This window comes from Chiloscyllium punctatum, chromosome 17 (assembly GCF_047496795.1).
Source record: "Chiloscyllium punctatum isolate Juve2018m chromosome 17, sChiPun1.3, whole genome shotgun sequence".
NCBI lineage: Eukaryota > Metazoa > Chordata > Chondrichthyes > Orectolobiformes > Hemiscylliidae > Chiloscyllium > Chiloscyllium punctatum.
The window spans coordinates 43,759,967-43,777,657 of record NC_092755.1 but is presented as its reverse complement, the minus strand read 5'-3'; the positions used below and the strand labels follow the sequence as shown (position 1 = coordinate 43,777,657).

Here is a 17,691-nt window from a genome sequence, read left to right as displayed (position 1 = left end):
CAGTGTCATCTGTCTCTACTGTTTCCAAAAGATTCAACTTGTTCCCGACAGGTACTTCCCCTGGGGTCACTTGCACCTGTCTCCTCTCTGCCTTCCTCATCGTCTGCTCTCTTCTGGTACGATTGATGTAATAACATCACTGAAGGTCTTGCCAGAAAGATCTCGTCCTCTCGGATGAGCCTAAAGTCCTCGAGTTTTTTCATCAGTGCTGCAATATGCTCTGTCAGTAGCTGAATGTGCACACACTTTCCACACTTAAACAAGCTAGACACATCAGAGTCGTTGACCTCCCACATCAAGCACGTAGCACACTGAACTAGCTTGGCAGTCATGTCTTCACCCTCTTCAACTGTGGCGTAATCACTTCACTCAACCTCCTTGTCAAAGACTCCTGAGCTAAAGCCTCACTCTTCAATCCACAGGAACTTCCTTGGACCCTCTTTTTGGGGCAAGTCTGTGGACTTTTAATTTAGGTTAGAGGAGGAGGGAGGGAGGGAGGCCCTACTTTGTAGGACCTGGGGTCTAGAACACACCCGCTCAAATAACAATCACTTACCTTCCCGACCCGCTTTGCGCTCTGCCTTCACTTCCGCCCAGCTCCCGCCGCTCTCTGATGCATTTGGTCCGTCTCCCTCTAAACCCTTCCAATCCATGTACCGTCCAAATGTTTTTTTAAATGTTGCTATTATACCTGATTCAACCGTTTTCTCTGGCAACCCATTCCATATATGCACCACTCTCTGCGTGAAAAAGTTACCCCTCACAACCTTCTTAAATCTTTCCCCTCTGAGCTTAAACCTTTGCTGTCTAGTTTTCAGTTCCCCATCCTGAGGAAAAGACTATATGCACTCATCCTATCTAAGCCTCTCATGATTTTATACACCTAAATAAGGTTGCTACTCATTCTCCTACGTTCCAAGGAATAAAGTCCTATCCTGGCCAACCTCTCCATATAATTCAGATCTACTAGACGTGGCAGCATCCTTGTAAATCTTCTTTGGACTCTTTACAGCTTAACTGTGTCTCTGCTGTAACAGGGTGACTAACACTGTATAAATATTCCAAGTGCAGCCTCACCAACGACTTATACAACTGTAACGTAATGTCCCAACTCCTTTACTCAATGTCTTAACCATTGAAGGCCAGAATGCTAAACGCTGCCTTCACCATGCTATCCACCTTTGACACTATTTTCAAAGAACTACGTACTTTAAACATCCTCCACTGTTCTTTGGTTGTTTTACCCATTAGCAAATTTTCCCAGTTTACTGTGGACAGTGTCTGTTTCATCTCATTAAAGTCAATCTTACCTAAACCTAAAACTTTAATAGTCGATTCATGCTTTTCACTTCCAAAAGTTACATTGAACTCGGACATGTTATGTTCACTATTTGATAAATATTCATGCACAATTACTAATTTTATCTGACTAATTACTTATTCCTAAATCCAGTATAGCTTGACCTCTTGTTGCATCTATGACGTATTTGCTCGAGAAAAATATCCTGGACACGCTCCAGAAATTCATTACCTTTCTGACAGGTGCTTGCCTGCCTCTCCCAATCTAGATTAGATTACTTACAGTGTGGAAACAAGCCCTTTGGCCCAACAAGTCCACACCGCCCCGCTGAAGCGCAACCCACCCATACCCCTACATTTACCCCTTACCTAACACTATGGGCAATTTAGCATGGCCAATTCACCTGACCTGCACATCTTTGGACTGTGGGAGGAAACCCACGCAGACACGGGGAGAATGTGCAAACTCCACACAGTCAGTCGCCTGAGGCAGGAATTGAACCCGGGTCTCTGGCGCTGTGAGGCAGCAGTGCTAACCAAAGTTAAACATTTCTAATCGTTAAAAGCATATTGTTATTTTTATTTCAGAATTTAAAAGTCAGGAGTTCAAAAGACTTGAAAGATCAAAGCACTAAGAACTCTCTGGAAGGTAGGATATTCTAGTATTTTTGAGAGAGATAAGTGGAAAGCAATGATTTTTTGATTTTCATTTTTTGAAACATTTTGAAACCAGGGACTAATGCTGTCTGTCTTAGTTACTTCAAATTGTCTAACCTTCAAATGCTAACACCGTATGGAAAGCTTTCGGCTCAATGATGTTCATTACTGATATACCAATATGTTAAACAGTAATAAAGATGTTGCCAGGTACTGGATGTTTTCATGAATTGGTGAATTGGATCCAAAATTGGCCTAGTGTTAGGAGACAAATGGTAGTGATAGATGTTAGAAGGCTTTTTGTGTGATTCGAGTCCTGTGTGCAGTGGCTAAGTTCAGGAATCAGTTCTAGGTTTGTTTTTTTTTGTGATATTTGTAAGTGATGTAGATGAGAATATGCGTGAGATGATAAGCAAGTACTTTGATCTCTCAAAGATTGGCTGGGTGAATGATAGTGTGGAGGATAGGAGGATAGAAATGAAAATGTATGAGGTGATGCACTTCGGAAGGAGGAACAAATTGAGGAAGTACTTAGTGAATGGCAAGACACTAGGGAACTCATAGGAACAGAGGGATCTTGAGGTGCTTGTCCACAGATCCCTGAAGGTTGCAGGACAGGTTTGTATAGTAGTTAAGAAGGCACATAAGTCAAGGCATAAATTATAAGAGCAGGGAGGTCATGTTGGAGCTGTACAGAACTTTGGTTATGTAGTTCTGGTCATTGACGATAGGAAGGATGTGATTGCACTGTAGGGGGTGCGAAGCAGATTCACTAGGATATTGCCTAGGGTGGCGCATTTCAGCGTGAAGAGAAGCTGGATAGGTTTGGGTTGTTTTCTTTGGAGCAGAGAGGTTGAAAGGGTCCAAGTAGAGATAGGTTGAATTATGAGGACATGGACATTGTGAACAGAAAGCAACTGTTCCCTTTAGTCAGTAATAAGGGGGGTGTAATTTTAAAGTGGAAGGTGGGAGGTTTAGAAGGAATTTGAGGAAATGCTTTTCCGCCCAGAGAGTGATGCGGACCTGGAATGCACAGCCTGGGATGGCAGTTGAGGCAGAAAGGCTCTCAATCTTTAAAAAGTACTTGGGTGAGCATTGAAGTGTTATAACATTCAATGGCTTAGTGTGGGAAAGTGGTCCTAGTGTCAGAAAGTGGTCCTACTGTGGGTATTATATCTTTGATGGTACTGACTCAGTGGGCTGAAGGACCTGTTCTGTATTATGTGATCCTATGATTTACTCTAAATGTTTGCTTCCTTCTGATTGTACTGTACTTTGTCAGTATTTCTACTTCCTGTGGAGTACTGCATAGTGTGCATGTGTAGCTTCTGGCTGATGGGCAGTAATGAATTTGTCAGATAACTTGCCAATATTTATTGTTTTGATGCATGCGTGAATGATGGCCTCTTTGTCAAGATTGCAGAGGTTGCAATGCCTCTGAAGTGGTGCTTCAGTTACAAGGGGGATAAATATTGGAAAATGAAATGTTGAAGAAAAATTGAATTGTTAAGTAAAAAGACAAGAAATTGCGTTTTGAGGATTTATTTTTCTTAATTGTTGACTGTCTTTGAAAGTCGTGCTTATTTTACTGTTGTCTCTTTCTCCAGCTCTTCTGTATAAACCTGTTGACCGTGTCACCCGAAGCACACTTGTTCTCCATGTAAGTGCAGCATTGGTTTACAATAAATTGATAATTTCTCATGATTTCACATTATTTCTTTGTTCTTTGTTTCCAGTCATTGATAACTGTTACAGCGAGGGGAATACTATAAACCAAAATATTTTGATACAGATGTATCAAAAACAGAAATTGCTGGAAAAATCTCAGCAGAACTTCACATGTATCCTCACCAATATCCTGTACTGCTGCATCAAGACTTCCCTACACTCGGTGATCTGACCAATGAAGGCAAGCGTGCCAGAAGCCTTCTTCACCAACCTTTCTACCTGTGACTCTGCTTTCAAGGAGCTATGCACCTGTACTCCTGGATCTGTTTGTTCTGTAATACTCCCCAGCTTACTACCGTTGACTGTGTAGGTTCTGCCCTGGTCTGACCCACCTTGCATTTATCTAGATTAGATTATTTAGAGCATGGAAACAGGCTCTTCGGCCCAACAATTCTACACCGACCCTCCGAAGAGCAACACACCCATACCCATTCCCCTACATTTACCCCTTCACCTTACACTATGGGCAATTTAGCATGGCCAATTCACCTAACCTGCACATTTTTGGACTGTGGGAGGAAACCGGAGCACCTGGAGGAAACCCACACAGACATGGGAAGAATGTTAAACTTCACACAGACAGTTGCCTGAGGCGGGAATTGAACCCGGGTCTCTAGCGCTGTGATGCAGCAATGCTAACCACTGTGCCGCCCAGTAAACTAAACCCCATCTGCCATTCTTCAGCCAACTGGCCCAGTTGCTTCAGATCTCACTGCATTCTCAGATATCCTCCTTCACTGTCCACTGTACAACCAATCTTGTCATTTGCAAACTTAGGAACCATACCTCCTAAATTCTCATCCAAATCATTTTCTACAGGTGATGAATAACAGTGGACAAGCACCAATCCCTGTGACACACGGCAGGTCACATGCCTCTTGTCTAAAAAACAACCCTCTCCCACCACCCTCTGTCTTCTATTGTCAAGCCAATTTTGTATCCAATTGACTAGCTCTCCTTGGATCCCATGAGATTTATCCTGACTCATCAACCTACCCTGTCAAAGGCCTTGCTATATGTGGCTTTCATTTCTATAATTTAAGCAGCTACTAAATACAATGGCCAGTTGAAGTTCCAATTATGGAGTGCCTCACATATTGCATTTAAATTTGGGCACTATACTGCTTGAAGAATAATATTGGCTTGGAAAAGACCACTCCACCACTCAATCCTGGCTAATCTTCTGCCTCATTTCCATTTTCCTGCTCATTCTTCAAAATCCAGCACCAAACTGATTACTGAAAGATTATGAACTTGCATAAAAATAATCAACAAGGATATTGGAATATTAGGTTTCATGTTCAGTGAAACAGTGATGGAAAAGGATAGACCAGATCTAAAAGTTGAGGTTCTAAAGTGGAGGAAGGCTAATTTTAATGGTATTAGGCAAGAACTTTGAAAAGCTGATTGGGGACAGACGTTCGCAGGTAATGGGATGGTTGGAAATGGAAGCCTTCAGAAATGAGATAACAAGAGTCCAGAGACAGTATATTCCTGTAAGGGTGAAAGGAAAGGCTGGTAGGTATAGGGAATGCCGGGTGACTAAAGAAATTGAGGGTTTGGTTAAGAAAAGGAAGGAAGCATATGTCAGGTATAGACAGAATAGATTGAGTGAATCCTTAGAGGAGTATAAAGGCAGATTATATTTAAGAGGGAAATTAGGAGGGCAAAAAAGGGACATGAGATAGCTTTGACAAATAGAGTTAAAGAGAATCCAAAGGGTTTTTACAAATACATTAAGGACAAAAGGGTAACTAGAGAAAGAATAGGGCCCCTCAAAGATCAGCAAGGTGGCCTTTGTGTGGAACCGCAGGACATGGGGGAGGTACTAAACGAGTATTTTGTATCAATATTTACTGTGGAAAGGACATGGAAGATATAGACTGTAGGGAAATAGATGGTGATATCTTGAAAAATGTCCATATTACAGAGGAGGAAGTGATCAGGTGTACCCTAGAACTCTGTGGGAAGCTAGGGAGGTGATTGCTGGGCCACTAGGTGAGATATTTGTATCATTGATAGTCACAGGTGAGGTGTCATAAGACTGGACGTTGGCCAACGTGGTGCCACTGTTTAAAAAGGGCGGTAAGAACAAGTCAGGAAGCTATAGACCAGTAAGCCTGATGTCGGTGATGGGCATGTTGTTGGAGGGAATCCTGAGGGACAGGATGTCCATGTATTTGGAAAGGCACGGACTGATTAGGGATGTCAATATGACTTTGTGCATGGGAAATCATGTCTCACAAACTTGATTGAGTTTTTTTGAAGAAGTAACAAAGAGGATTGATGAGGGCAGAGTGGTGGACGTGATCTGTATGGACTTCAGTAAGGCATTCGACAAGGTTGTACATGGGAGACTGGTGAGCAAGGTTAGATCTCATGGAATACAAGGAGAACTAACCATTTGGCTGCAGAAGTGGCTCAAAGGTAGAAGGCAGAGGGTGGTGGTGGAGGGTTGTTTTTCAGTCTGGAGGCCTGTGACCAGTGGAGTGCCACAAGGATCGGTGTTGGGCCCTCTACTCTTTGTCATTTACATAAATGATTTTGCTGTGAACATAAGAGGTATAGTTAGTAAGTTTGCAGATGACACCAAAATTGGAGGTGTAGTGGACAGCGAAGAAGGTTACCTCAGGTTACAATGGGATCTTGATCAGATGGGCCAATAGGCTGAGAAATGCCAGATGGAATTTAATTTAGATAAATGCAAGATGCTGCATTTTGGGAAAGCAAATCTTAGCAGGGCTTATACACTTAATGGTAAAGTCCGAGGGAGTGTTGCTGAACAAAGAGACCTTGGAGTGCAGGTTCATAGCTCCTTGAAAGTGGAACATAGAACATTGAACAATACAGCACAGAACAGGCCCACGATGTTGTGCTGAACATTTGTCCTAGCTTAAGCACCCATCCATGTACCTATCCAATTGCCGCTTAAAGGTCACCAATGATTCTGACTCTGCCACTCCCACAGGCAGCGCATTCCATGCCCCCACCACTCTCTGGGTAAAGAACCTACCCCTGACATTCCCCTATACCTTCCACCCTTCACCTTAAATTTATGTCCCCTTGTAACACTCTGTTGTACCCGCGGAAAAAGTCTCTGACTGTCTACTCTATCTATTCCGCTGATCATCTTATAAACCTCTATCAAGTCAACCCACATCCTTCGCTGTTCCAATGAGAAAAGGCCTAGTACTCTCAACCTATCCTCGTACGACCTATTCTCCACTCCAGGCAACATCCTGGTAAATCTCCTCTGCACCCTCTCCAAAACTTCCAAACTCTTTCCTAAAGTGAGGTGACCAGAACTGCATACAGTACTCCAAATGTGGCCTTACTAAGGTCCTGTACAGCTGCAACATCACCTCACGACTCTTGAATTCAATCCCTCTGCTAATGAACACTAATACACCATAGGCCTCCTTACAAGCTCTATCCACCTGAGTGGCAACTTTCAAAGATCTATGAACATAGACCCCAAGATCCCTCTGCTCCTCCACCTTACTAAGAACCCTACTGTTTACCCTGTATTCCACATTCTTATTTGTCCTTCCAAAATGGACAACCTCACACTTGACAGGGTTGAACTCCATCTGCCACTCCTCAGCCTGGTTCTGCATCATATCTAAGTCCCTTTGCAGCCGTCAACAGCCCTCCTCACTATCCACAACTCCACCAATCTTCGTGTCGTCTGCAAATTTACTGACCCACCCTTCGACTCCCTCTTGCAAGTCGTTAATAAAAATTACAAACAGCAGAGGACCCAGAACTGATCCCTGCAGAACTCCACTTGTAACTGGGCTCCAGGCTGAATATTTACCGTCTACCACCACATTCTGACTTCGACCAGTTAGCCAGTTTTCTATCCAACTGGCCAAATTTCCCACTATCCCATGCCTCCTGACCTTCTGCATAAGCCTACCATGGGGAACCTTATCAAATGCCTTTCTAAAATCCATGTACACTACATCCACTGCTCTACTGTCATCCACATGCTTGGTCACCTCCTCAAAGAATTCAATAAGACTTGTAAGGCAAGACCTACCCCTCACAAATCCGTGCTGGCTGTCCCTAATCAAGCAGTGTCTTTCCAGATACTCATAAATCCTATCCCTCAGTACTCTTTCCATTACTTTGCCGACCACCGAAGTAAGACTAACTGGTTTGTAATTCCCGGGGTTATCCCTATTCCCTTTTTTGAGTAGGGGTACAGCATTCGCCACTGTCCAGTCCCCTGGTACCACCCCCGTTGACAGTGAAGATGAAAAGATTATTGCCAACAGCTCTGCAATTTTCTCTCTTGCTTCCCACATAATCCTAGGATATGTCCCGTCAGGCCCGGGGGACTTGTCTATCCTCAAGTTTTTCAAAATGCCCAACACATCTTCCTTCCTAACAAGTATCTCCTCTAGCTTACCAGTCCATTTCATACTCCTCTTCAACAATACGGTCCCTCTCATTTGTAAATACTGAAGAAAAGTACTCATTCAAGACCTCTCCTATCTCTTCCGACTCAATACACAGTCTTCCGCTACTCTCCTTGATCGGACCTACCGAGTTGCAGTTAGTGAAGAAGGCGTTTGGTGTGCTTTCCTTTATTGGTCAGAGTGTTGAGTACAGGAGCTGGGAGGGCATGTTGAGGCTGTACAGAACATTGGTTTGGCCTCTTTTGGAATATTATTTCCGATTCTGGTCTCCTTCCTATTGGAAAGATGTTGTGAAATTTGAAAGGGTTCAGAAAAGATTTACAAGGATGTTGCCAATGTTGGAGGCTTTGAGATACAGGGAGAGGTTGAATAGGCTGGGGCTGTTTTCCCTGGAGCGTTGGAGGCTGATGGGCCACCTCAGAGAGGTTTATAAAATCATGTGGGGCATGGATAGGATGAATAGTCAAAGTCTTTTCCCTTTGGGTGGATGAGTCCAGAACTAAAAGCCATTGGTTTAGGGTTAGAGGGGAAAGATATAAATGAGACCTGAGGGCAACTTTTTCACGCGTGTATGGAATGAGCTGCCAGAGGAAGTGGTGGAGGCTGGTACAATTGCAGCATTTAAAAGGCATCTGGATGGGTGTATGAATAAGAAGGGTTTGGAGGGATATGGGATGGGTCCTGGCTGGTGGGACTAGATTGGGTTGGGATATCTCGTCGGTATGGACGAGTTGGACTGAATGGTCTGTTTCCATGCAGAAAATCTCTGTGACTCTAATGAAAATACAAGAGGCTTGAAGTCATGTTTCAGGCACTCAAAGCTTTACCGATTCACCAGAATTATGCAAGGGCTGACAGTGTTAATTTTTTAAGTAGGCAACAGTGCTATTGTGTTCTGTTAATGATGTGGAGGTGCTGGTGTTGGATTGGGGTGGACAAAGTTAAAAAATCACTTAACACCAGGTTATAGTCTAACAGGTTTATTTGGAAGTACTAGCTTTTTCAGAGCGCTGCTCCTTCATCAACTAACTAGTAGGACAGAATCGTAAGACACGGAATTTATAGCAAAAGATCAGAGTGTTATGCAATTAAAAATATATGTTGAACAAACCTAGATTGCTGTTTAGGCTTTCATCTTTTAGAAAGAGTTGTAGGTTTTGATCCAGTAACATGTAAATTCCAAAACTAATTTTAAGTCACATTCTCAAGATAACTTAAGGTTTTATAAAAAGAGGTGACATCTCAGCTCAGACAATGCATTAAAGGTGTGAAGTTAGTCTGTCTCTATCCCAATCTTGCGTCAGCCTGGTTCTGTTTCCAAAGTATGAATTTATAAAATGTCAACTTGCACATAATCTGCAGGCAGTCAATCCATATAACATTTTATAAATTCATACTTTGAAAGTAGAACCAGTCTGACTCAAGATTGGGATACAGTTATGTTGTCTTTTTCGTTCTGTTCTGAGGTACAATCTAAATGACTATCTCATATTTCTGTAGGATTTATTAAAACACACACCAGTCAGTCACCCAGATCATCCTTTACTACAAGATGCCCTCCGTATTTCACAGAACTTTTTGTCAAGCATTAATGAGGAGATCACTCCCAGGAGGCAGTCTATGACTGTGAAGAAAGGCGAGGTGAGTTTCTTTGTCAAAAGCATGACTACATTTGCAGTTCATTTATAGATTTTGTTTAATTACTAGCAATAATTTCTCTCAAATGGGGGTGTTTTCTCGTTTATTACCTTGTAAAAATTATGTCACATCCTGTATTTGATAGTTTTCCAACTCAAATCTTCGGGAACTGGATGGGAATGTGGCGATTTGTGCAGCAATGTATGCAAAATTAAGCTAATTAATTCACATTATCTGTGAATTTTATTTTTTCTTGTCTTGAAATCCACGTAAGGTATCAGGAGTGGAGTAACATTTGAGGTGGAGAGGGGGGTCCCTTGGCTCCAAGGCCCCTATAGAGCAAGCCAATCTTCTGTTTATTGGCTTGTAAGTTTTCCCTTCAAGTGATCACCCAGTTACTTTTTTGAATTCATTTTTCATCTCAATTTCCAGTACCCTTATGGGGAGCAAACTCCAGGTCATCACCATGCACTGCATTAAAAAAAAGTCCTACAATGTATCCAATGGTATATTTCGTATAAAATCTTAAATTGGTGTCTCCTAGAATAGTTTTTTTTTAAATACAGAAACACTCTCCCACGGACATACATACTCACACATATAAATCTATGAGATGAACCATTTCATCCAAGATGTTTGTTTATTTGCAAAGCATTCTATTTCAAAAAACATATAATTTGTAGTCGCAGTCAGTCAGTGTGGCATCTTATGTATTTCAGCTTTCCGAATAAAACCAGCCTGCTTCCAGGTTAAAACTCTGAGGCAGGTTCTGGAAAAAAAACTCACACCTACTTTTCAATGTCAGACGTGAGATGCCTCCTTTTGTATGTTCCTTTTCCTGCCTGAATGTCATGACAGCACAGCACTGACACCCTTGGTTACCTGCAGAGACATTATTTAACACTCCACTCACACCAGTTGTATGATCTTTGGATCTTTCTGCCCTTCATCTCTCTGTCTATAAACTCTGTGTCTATGTGCCCTGCTTCTCACTGCACCTGATGAAGGAGCTGCATTCTTCCGAGGGAAAGCAGGTAAAAATTGCACACAATGTTCCAGGTGTAGTCTCATCAAGGCTTTGTACAATTGCAGCAAGACATGCCTGCTCCTGAACTTGAATCCTCTTGCTATGAAGGCCAACTATTTGCCTTCCTCAGTGCCTGCTGCACCTGCATGTTTTTAGTGACCAGTGTACAACAACACCCAGGTATCATTGCACTTTCGTCCTTTCCCAATCAATTGCAATTCAGATAATAATATGCCATCTTTTTTTTTCTACCACAATGGACAACCTCTCATGTATGAACATTATACTTCACCTGCTATGAATTTTCCCTCTCACTCAACTTGTCCAAATCATACTGAAGCATCTTTGCATCATGTTAACAGCTCACCCTTCCACCCTGCTTTGTGTTGTCTGCAAATTTGGAGATACTAACTTTAGTTCCCTTCTGTAAATCATTAATATAGGAATAGCTGATCCCTGAAATACCCCACTAGGCACTGGCTGCCACTTGCATGAGACCCATTTATTTCGATTCTGTTTCTACTCTGCCAACCTGCAATCCTGTGTACTTTAATGTTACACGGTAATCTCATAAGTGGGATATTATTGAAAGCCTTCTGAAAGTGTAATTAAACCAAATTGGTTAGCACCCCATATCACCTGTATGAGTTACATCCTCTAAAATTCGTGGTAGATCAGTCCCTTTTCACAAATCCGTGTTGATTTTGTCCAGTTCTGTAACAGCTCTCCGAACATTATGCTGTTAGATCTTTTATAATGGATTTTTGCATTTTTCGTACAAGCAGTGTCTGGCTAACTGGTCCAGTTTTCTGTTTTCTCTCTGTCTCCTTTCTTACATTAGCTATCATTAAGTCCATGGGAACTGTTCCATAGTGTATCTTGAAAGATGACCACCAATGGATCCATTATTACCAGGGTCATTTCGTCAAGTACTCTTGAGTCGTACCCTGGGGTTTTGTTAGCATTTAATCCTCTAAATTTTCCCAACACTATTTCCCTGGGTTGGGGTGAGTGGTGGTGGGGGAGAGGGGGGGAATGTGATGGGGTGGTGGAGGGGACGGGTGAGGGGGGGGTAGGGTGGAGGGGTGGAGGGGAGAACGGGGTAAGGGGGGTAGGGGGTAGGGTGGGGGAGGTGGGGAGGTGAGGGGAGTAGGGTGGGGGAGGTGAGGGGAGTAGGGTGGGGGAGGTGAGGGGAGTAGGGTGGGGCAGGCGAGGGGGGTAGGGTGGGGGAGGTGGGGGGGTAGGTTAGGGTGGGGGGGGTGGGGTAGGGTAGGGTGGGGGGGGTGGGGTAGGGTAGGGTGGGGGGGGTGGGGTAGGGTAGGGTGGGGGGGGTGGGGTAGGATAGGGTGGGGGGGGTGGGGTAGGGTAGGGTGGGGGGGGTGGGGTAGGGTAGGGTGGGGGGGGTGGGGTAGGGTAGGGTAGGGGGGGTGGGGTAATGTAGGGTGGGGGGGGTGGGGTAGGGTAGGGTGGGGTAGGGTAGGGTGGGGGGGGTGGGGTAGGGTAGGGTGGGGGGGGTTGGGGTAGGGTAGGGTGGGGGGGGTAGGGTGGAGGGGGTAGGGTGGGGGGGGTTGGGGTAGGGTAGGGTGGAGGGGGTAGGGTAGGGTGGGGGGGGTAGGGTAGGGTGGGGGGGTAGGGTAGGGCGGGGGGGTAGGGTAGGGCGGGGGGGTAGGGTAGGGCGGGGGAGGCGGGGGGTAGGGTAGGGCGGGGGAGGCGGGGCTAGGGAAGGGCGGGGGAGGCGGGGGGTAGGGTAGGGCGGGGGAGGCGGGGGGGTAGGGTAGGGCGGGGGAGGAGGAGGGTAGGGTAGGGTGGGGGAGGCGGGGCTAGGGTAGGGTGGGGGAGGCGGGGCTAGGGTAGGGCGGGGGAGGCGGGGGGCTAGGGTAGGGCGGGGGAGGCGGGGGGGGGTAGGGTAGGGCGGGGGAGGCGGGGGGGTAGGGTAGGGCGGGGGAGGAGGGGGGTAGGGTAGAGTAGGGCGGGGAGGTGGGGCTAGGGTAGGGCAGGGGAGGCGGGGGGCTAGGGTAGGGCAGGGGAGGCGGGGGGCTAGGGTAGGGCGGGGGAGGCGGGGGCTAGGTGGGGGCGGGGGAGGTGGGGCTAGGGTAGGGCGGGGGAGGCGGGGGCTAGGGTAGGGCGGGGGAGGCGGGGGCTAGGGTAGGGCGGGGGAGGCGGGGGGCAGGGTAGGGCGGGGGGGGTAGGGTGGGGCGGGGGTGCGGGGGGGTAGGGTAGGGCGGGGGAGGCGGGGGGGTAGGGTAGGGCGGGGGAGGCGGGGGAGGGGGTTAGGGGTAGGGTAGGGTAGGGTGGGGGAGGCGGGGGGGTAGGGTAGGGTAGGGTGGGGGAGGCGGGGGGGTAGGGTAGGGTAGGGTGGGGGAGGCGGGGGGGTAGGGTAGGGTGGGGGAGGCGGGGGGGTAGGGTGGGGGAGGCGGGGGGTAGGGTAGGGTGGGGGGGCGGGTGAGGGGGTTGAGGGAGGCGGGGGGCGGGTGAGGGGGTTGAGGGAGGGTGGGGGGGAACGGGTGAGGGGGGTGGTGGGGTCTGGGGGGAAATGTGTGAGGGGGTGGGGGAAACGGGTGGGGGGGGTCAGGGGGGACACGGGTGAGGGGGGTGGGGGGGGTCGGGGGGAAACGGGTGAGGGGGGTGGGGGTGTCGGGGGGGAAACGGGTGGGGGGGGGTCAGGGGGGAAATGGGTGAGGGGGTAGGGGGGTAATGGGTGTGGGGGTTGGGGGTGTCTGGGGGAAACGGGTGGGGGTGTCGGGGGGGAAACGGGTGAGGGGGGTAACGGGTGTGGGGGTTGGGGGTGTCGAGGGGGAAACGGGTGTGGGGGGTGAGGGGGGTGCTGGGTGAAACGGGTGGGGGGTGGGTGAGGCGGGTGGGGGGACGGGTGAGGCGGTGGCGGGGAACAGTTGGGGGGATGGGTGGGGGTTGGGGGGGACGGGGATGGGGGTTGGGAGGGGCGGGTGGGGGTTGGGGGGGACGGGGATGGGGGTTGGGAGGGGCGGGTGAGGGGTGGTGGGGAACGGGTGAGGGGTGGTGGGACGGGTGGTGGTGGGGACAGGTGTGTTGGGGCGTGTGAGGGTGGGTTGGGGGGGGAGGGTGGGGGGGACGGATGAGGGGTGAGGGGGGACGGGGGTGGGGGGGACCGGTGAGGTGTGGGGGGTTGGGATGGGGGTGGACGGGTGAGGGGGGTGGGGGGACGGACGGGTGGGTGGGGGGGTGGAACGGGAACGGGTGAGGGGTAAATAGCCAAGGTTTTTTCCCTTGGGGTGGTGGAGTGCAGTTCTAGAGTGCATAGGTTTTGGATGAGCGGAGAATGGCATAAAAGAAACCAAAGTGGCAACTTTTTCACGCAGCGGGTGGTGCATGTATGGAATGAACTACCAGAGGAAGTGGTGAGGCTGGTATAATTACAACACTTAAAAGGTATCTGGATGGGTATATGAATAGGAAGGTTTAGAGGGATATGGGCCAAGTGCTGACAAATAGGATAAATTAGCTTGTGATATCTGGTCAGCATGGACGAGTTGGACCGAATGGTTTGTTTCCGTACATATCTCTGTGACTTTGTGTCATCTTGGAGTTGCGTTTGTGACTCCAGATGCATCTATCTGTTCCACTTAGTGTTGAATCCTCTATTATTATTGCATTCCTACAATTATTTCTTCTCTCCTGTTCAGTAAAACCAACCAAGGTGCAAAGGATTTGGCTGTTACTTCTTTCTTCAAAGCGGCCATTTCCCCCCCCAGTCGTACCCAAAGCAGAATCTGTATTTTGCACTGGATGACCATAAGGTACTCCTATGCTACTTTCCTAGTTCTTTTACTCTTCCTGTGCTCATCCATTCCCTCCCTGCCTATGGAGTCTTAACCTACAAAGTGGCCATTTCTCTGTAATGTGCTTTCCATAATGCTCTCAGTCTCATGGATCCTCCACAGTGTTCCCAGCTGCCTCTCCAGCTCCAAAAGCTGGACTTCATAGAGCTGCAACTGGAGACACTTCCTGCATATGTTGTGGTGCTACGCACTGGAACTATAGAGCAGAAGGAGCATGCCAAGACCTTGAGCTCTCCTTTAGTGACTTATTCAAAGTTTGTGAGAAGATTTGTAGCTTGGGTGCTCGTTGAGGATGTCACCTAAGCAGGGGACGAAACGTCTGCAACACAAATTCCCAGCTCGGCGAACAGAACCACAACATTTAGTGACTTATCCCCTTTAAATTAGACCTGAGATTGCCCTTAAAATCAAATAATATTAACTACGCCAGGGCCCCCCTTCTCTTGATCTTCGTAGTATTTCCCTTACAAATTATTAAGCCAAATAAAGAGCTTACAAATTATAATCAATAAAAATAGTGTACTCACCTGATCTTACTCATTGAGTCAGCTGCTTCCTCTTGTCCTGTGTCACATTTGAATCCTGATTTCACCTTAAGACTCTGCTTTTGGATTCAGTTATGGTTTACTCCACTCCTCTTTGCTCCTACTGCTTCTTCCATTATGCGTGATCTAGGTCTTGCCCCTCAGGCTTTTATTCTGAGCAGAGAGGAAATAAACTACAAGAATATAAAAATTGACAATAAGCTTCTTTAAATATATAAAAAAAAGAAAAGTGAAAGTGAAGGTCAAAGTGAACCTAGGCCCATTAGTTATGGGGAACAAAGAAATGGCAGAGGAGTTAAATAAATATTTTGCATCAGTCTTTATGGTGTAAGGTACGCAAATGTCCCATTAATCCTAAAGAATATAGAGGGAGGAATTAAGTGCAGTCACCATCACTAGAGAAATAGGTTTAGACAAAATAATGGAGCTGAAGGCAGGTACGTCCTCTGACCCTGGTGACTTGCATTCCAGGATCCTAAAAGTAGTAGCAGTAGATATAGTGGATGCATTGCTTGTTATTTTCCAAAAGTCCTTGGTCATTGGAAAACTGTCAATATGATACGACTATTCAAGAAGGGAGAAAAATATTGAAAACAATTATTAAAGAAGCAATAGCACATTTGGAAAATTATAATCTAATCAACCAGAGTCAGCATGGCTTCATGAAAGGAAAGTTGCGTCTTACTAATTTATTCAGGTTTTTTGAGGAAGTTTCAACCAGAATGACTAGAGACGAACCAGTAGCTGTGTTGTATTTGGACTTCTAGAAGGCATTTGACAAAGTACCTCGTGAAAGATTGCGTCATAAGATAAGAGCCCGTGGTGTTGAAGCTGGTGTATTGGCACGAATAAAAAGTTGACTAATGGGCCAGAAACAGCCCGTGGAGATAAGGAGTTCTTTCCCAGATTGGTGATTTGTACTCAGTGGGATTCCACAGAGATGTATGAATGACTCAGAGGACGGAAGTGAATTTACTGTAGCCAAATTGTTAATGAGACAAAAGTAGGTGGACAGGCATGTTGAGAGAGGGATTTCTTCTCTGACAGTTGAGAGTTGTGCACTCCTTGCCACAGAGAGCTGTGGGCACAGAGACCTTCTATATTAAAGACCGTGATAGGTAGTTTCAAGATGGTAGTGGTAACCTGGCCCAAAGCTGCCTGAACGCAAAGCTGACGGCCTGCTTGTCTTTCCTTCCTTACCTACTCTCCCTCAACTTACCTTCTCATAATCTGCTCGATGTCACACAGCGATGCTCAGAGCTGTGATGTCAGTATCATTGTGTGAGTTCCTGGGCATTGGTGGCAGTGTAGTGTTCCAGTCTGTCCATAAGAGTCCTGACGTTCAAAGTCCCAAAACTCATCTGGAGGGTGTGGAAAATGCATGTGCATGAGTTCTTTTAATGTGAGGAAATCGTTGCACAGCTTATTGACTTTGCAGCCTTGAATGAAACTCAGGCGGCAGGGGAAGGACAGCTCAGAGAGAAAGCTGGTAGCTTCATCTTTCTCTGGAATGGCAAAGGCAATGAAGAGTGCCACATCCATGGAGTCAGCTTCGCCATCAAAAATGAACTGGTGGACCAATTCAGAGACTTCCCCCTGCGGAATACGTGACATACTGACTCACCCTTGCTGGAGTTAGTATGTCAAAGTATTCAATGAATATTCACCAACACATGATGCAGCAGTTGAGGGCAAAGGAGAATTCTACTCCTTGACCAATCTCTCTCATGGGTCCCTACAGCCAACAAACTAGTCATTCTTGGCAACTTCAATACCAGTGTTGGCAAAAGTGCAAATCTTTGGAGCAATGTAAACAGGAAGGCAGGAGTAGGGAAGCAAAACTCCAATGGCACCCTTTTCCTGATGAAATGCTGCAAACACAACCTCCTCATCACCAACAGACTGTTCTGCCAAAGGGACAAATATAAGAGGATGTGATCGTACCCATGCTGCAAACACGGGCACCTCCTTGACTATACTCTCGCTAGAGCGAGGGATTGGAAAGACATTAAAGACACAAGAGCCGATGACTACTGGTTGGGCAATACCTGGTCCGAGTCAGATTCAAAATAAATAGAGCCAAGCCACAGCTAAGACAACAGAAGTCGAGTCGCAAGACGTTGAACATTGAGGCACACTCAATCCCAGAAAAATAATCTCATATGACTGACTAACTCTTGACAAACCTAGTGATTCTTGGCGACATCGAGTTATAGGATCCCAACAGTCTCTGGTCTTCCCTCAAGACCAGTATCATCAATGCCTGCAAACTCTGTCGGCCACTCAACCAGGACATCAAAACTAGTTTGATGAAAATGATCAGGAGATCCAAAAATTGATAAGCCTGAAGCACGTGATATTTCTGAGTGTAAAACAACAACTGAATCAAGAGTTATGGGGAAAACAAAGGAATGTGGATATGAGGAATTTCAGATCAGCCATCATCCTGTTGATGGTAGTGCAGGCTCTAGGGTTAAGTAATCTAGTCCTTATGTTCTTATAGGACCTCTGCTGTCACCAATCAGCCCCAGTTCACTCAGGTCCTACTGCTTCTC

General features: G+C 46.5%; 1 protein-coding gene across 2 annotated transcripts in view; it reads left to right on the top strand.

Moving 5' to 3' along the window:
- LOC140487770 (breakpoint cluster region protein) overlaps positions 1–17,691 on the top strand; it is a 457,801-nt gene that overhangs the window by 231,401 nt on the left and 208,709 nt on the right. For both annotated transcript variants that reach the window (XM_072587008.1, XM_072587009.1), the window contains exons 6-8: positions 1,888–1,948; positions 3,564–3,616; positions 9,609–9,749. In XM_072587008.1, the coding sequence (XP_072443109.1) occupies positions 1,888–1,948; positions 3,564–3,616; positions 9,609–9,749 (255 nt within the window). The remainder of the gene's footprint in view (positions 1–1,887; positions 1,949–3,563; positions 3,617–9,608; positions 9,750–17,691) is intronic.